The sequence below is a fragment of the Convolutriloba macropyga genome, chromosome 3, assembly GCF_964194025.1.
Source record: "Convolutriloba macropyga chromosome 3, txConMacr16.3, whole genome shotgun sequence".
Taxonomy (NCBI): Eukaryota; Metazoa; Xenacoelomorpha; order Acoela; family Convolutidae; genus Convolutriloba; species Convolutriloba macropyga.
Window position 1 is genome coordinate 22,149,196 of NC_134470.1, and position 3,307 is coordinate 22,152,502.

Consider the following 3,307-nt stretch of genomic DNA (forward strand, 5'->3'; position numbering starts at 1 on the left):
GTATTCAACACCTAATCTTAATTACTCGAATAATTGTAACTTTTGCAACTTAATGGAACGAGTAAAGTTTGGTTTGCGATCCTGTCTATTGCCGATGCGTGAAATTGTTTTATAACAAGTGTCCAGTATTTCAACTGGGTGGATCCTATTTTTAGTAGACGTGCACGTTGCCTGCCTTCCCAGAACAGTAGACATATTTGTGCTGTTTTTCAGGTGGAATTTTGGCAGCGCTAATAATTATTCGCTAGCATGGTTGTTCTCGCTAGAGCAATATTTTTACATCTGCGGTTGCGACCTTGTACACATTACAAGATGCATCCAACAATTTTTCACAACCAATTTTCATCTTATCCGACAAGAAGTTGCGCAACAGATGCGTTTGCTACCTCAGAAACAACGGAAGTGCTTCGTGCCAGACTTCTATACCAAAGTCGAAAGAGGGGAATCAGAGAAAATGATCTTCTTTTGAGCACATACGCCAAAGTGCACTTGGATTCGATGTCGCACGAAGAATTGCGTGATTACGACAAGATTCTCAACTTGGTTGACAATGAATGGGATTTGTACAAGTACATTGTTGGATCCGAACCAGTACCTGAGGAGATTAATTCTGAAACAATGCGACAATTAGTAAAGTTCGCATCCAATCAGAACAGAGAGCAAAGACTGTTCATGCCTGATTTAAACTGATAAAATAGATTCACTAGATTTTGTTGTTTTTTTTCAACTAATATGTAGATTAGCAATAAAGATGTCTCTAGAATACCTAAATGTAATACTCTTTCTTTGTATGAGATCTTCAAGCTGCAAGATTTAAAAGCTGCTTTGCAAAGGCATATGAGTGGGAAGCATAGTTTGCAACAGTTGATCAAACATTGAAGGCAAAAGATATTTTCCTTTGAGTAATATCCAGTCCATACTGCAGTTTTTATGTTCTTTTGAAATCTTATATAACCAGAGACCAGAGAACCATGACTTCTATTGCCACAATATGCGATAGTTAATGTCCATCAAAAGAGAAAACCGATGCAAAATTCAGTTAACTCGATAAATTATTCTAAAGAAAGTTCCGTATTCATATAGACAAATTGATTGTTGATTTCTGTATACAGGGCTTTTGGTGAACTCCTGCTCTTAAACACAAAATGTAGATATTCACGAGTAATCATACAAATTATGAAAATAATAACACAGACAGTAATTTTTACTTAGTCAGTACAACTTAGTTCTATTGAATTTGAGTTTTTGTTATAACGTTTAAATCCTGATCACTTTACTTGCGGGTGTCTCGTTGATGTGATTTCTGCTTTCATGTCAATTATCGGTTCAAGACTTTGCTCCTCTCCTCGCAAATGATCTGATCATTTTTGCTTAGTTCTAAGGTTTGACCGTTTTGTGATATACATGGGCCGTGGATAAATCCACAAGATACAAAATTATCCACAGTGCATATAGATATTGACGTGATTTTAAGTTAGGTCGTGATTGTCGTTGTTAAGTTTGAACAAACTGCCAATTTCATGGATCGCAGAAATTAAAAAAAAACTAACAATTTTTTTACTAGTTAATTAAGAACTAACTCCTTTTATTTTTACTTAGATCACTTCAACTAAAGAATTTCGCGTATGCATCAAATTGATCTTTCGCTGTCTAAGTTTTTCGAAGACATTCTGCTTCCTGGGCATTGCGACCAGGGATAGACTTTCGTTAACGCTGTTTCGAACATTAAAATGCTTTTGCTTTACTGCTTTGAAATTACTGGGTTTAAATTTGATTAGACATGTCATTAGAAAAATTAAGTATAGTTTTTCTATAAAGGCCATTCTGATCTGCGCGCGGACGAATCTACTGGTCTGTCTGTCATTTACTAAACAAATTACGCTCTTTCGAATTGATCCCTGAATCGAATCCACCATGAATGTCGATTCAGGGATCAATTCGAAAGAGCGTATTTAGTTTAGTAAATGACAGACAGACCAGTAGATTCGTCCGCGCGCAGATCAGAAAGGCCTATAATAAGAAATAATACCTAATTTTTCTAATGATGTCTAATCAATTTTAAACACACATAATTTTAAAGCAGTAAAGTAGAGCATTTTCATCTTCGAAACAGCGTTAACGAAAGTCTATCCCTGGTCATTTATTCTGCTGGTTACAAAATATTGTTTAAACTATTTTTTCACTGTATCAGAAATCAAAGAATTCCGGCAATATAGTGTTCTCAATATAGCAAGGATCAGATTTGAAAATGAAAAACGTATAGAAAAATTTATTCTTTTCTATTTTCTGAAGTTATTGTTGCAAATAGTTCTTCCGATTTCAAAGGACTAACCAATTCAGTATTTAGAAAAGCTTGGGGACGTTAAAAAAAACTTGTTTAGGCAATGAACATTAAATCGATCAAAATCAATACTGAAAAGTTAAGATGTAAATCTTTTCGTTTTCTTTTTTGTGTTCTTTATTTTGTCAGCTAGGATCCTTGGAACTTACCGCCTCTCGAATGTTGAAACACAGATGACTTTCATAGTTAGAGAATTTCGCCATTTAGAATTTCGGCATTGTGACTAACCAATTCAGTATTTAGAAAAGCTTGGGGACGTTAAAAAAAACTTGTTTAGGCAATGAACATTAAATCGATCAAAATCAATACTGAAAAGTTAAGATGTAAATCTTTTCGTTTTCTTTTTTGTGTTCTTTATTTTGTCAGCTAGGATCCTTGGAACTTACCGCCTCTCGAATGTTGAAACACAGATGACTTTCATAGTTAGAGAATTTCGGCATCGACAGGTTGAAATTTTTAATACAAATGTTGATTATTTTTTGAGAATTGAAAGAAAATTAGTTTTCATTTCTGTATTATGAATTTGCTCTTCGAACTGATTTTTCCAGTAGTTGGGCAAAGACCAGACGTCAAAAGGGAAGTTTTTTGGTAAGAAATTTTGTATTTGTGGTTTTTTGCGTGTGTGCGCTTGTGTGGCGTTACGTATATATGTGAATGCGTTTGTATGAAATGTGTTGAGTATGCGTTTTTGTGAAATAGAGAAAAGAGAGTTAGTGTTATGGAGTTAGTCACAAATAGGCAAAATTCAAACACTGTCGGTAACCATTAAAAATTTGTCCCTTTCCAATGGCATGTGTTTTCAAATCCCGTTGATAACACGTCTGTGAGAATTTAATTAGGAAGAAAAATTAATTGTCATATATTCATGAAAAATCAAAAGTAACAGCAATTTCCAAAAATGTCAAAGTTCATTTCAAATTCTTGTCAATTTTTCAAGTTATAATACAATTGCCCCAAGATTTCCAC

General features: G+C 34.2%; 1 protein-coding gene across 1 annotated transcript; it reads left to right on the forward strand.

Moving 5' to 3' along the window:
• Positions 1-312: 312 nt before the first annotated feature.
• On the forward strand, positions 313-690 carry LOC142336570 (succinate dehydrogenase assembly factor 2, mitochondrial-like). Its single transcript, XM_075385480.1, has one exon. It carries the CDS (start codon positions 313-315, stop codon positions 688-690), a length of 378 nt encoding a protein of 125 aa, XP_075241595.1.
• Positions 691-3,307: the final 2,617 nt, after the last annotated feature.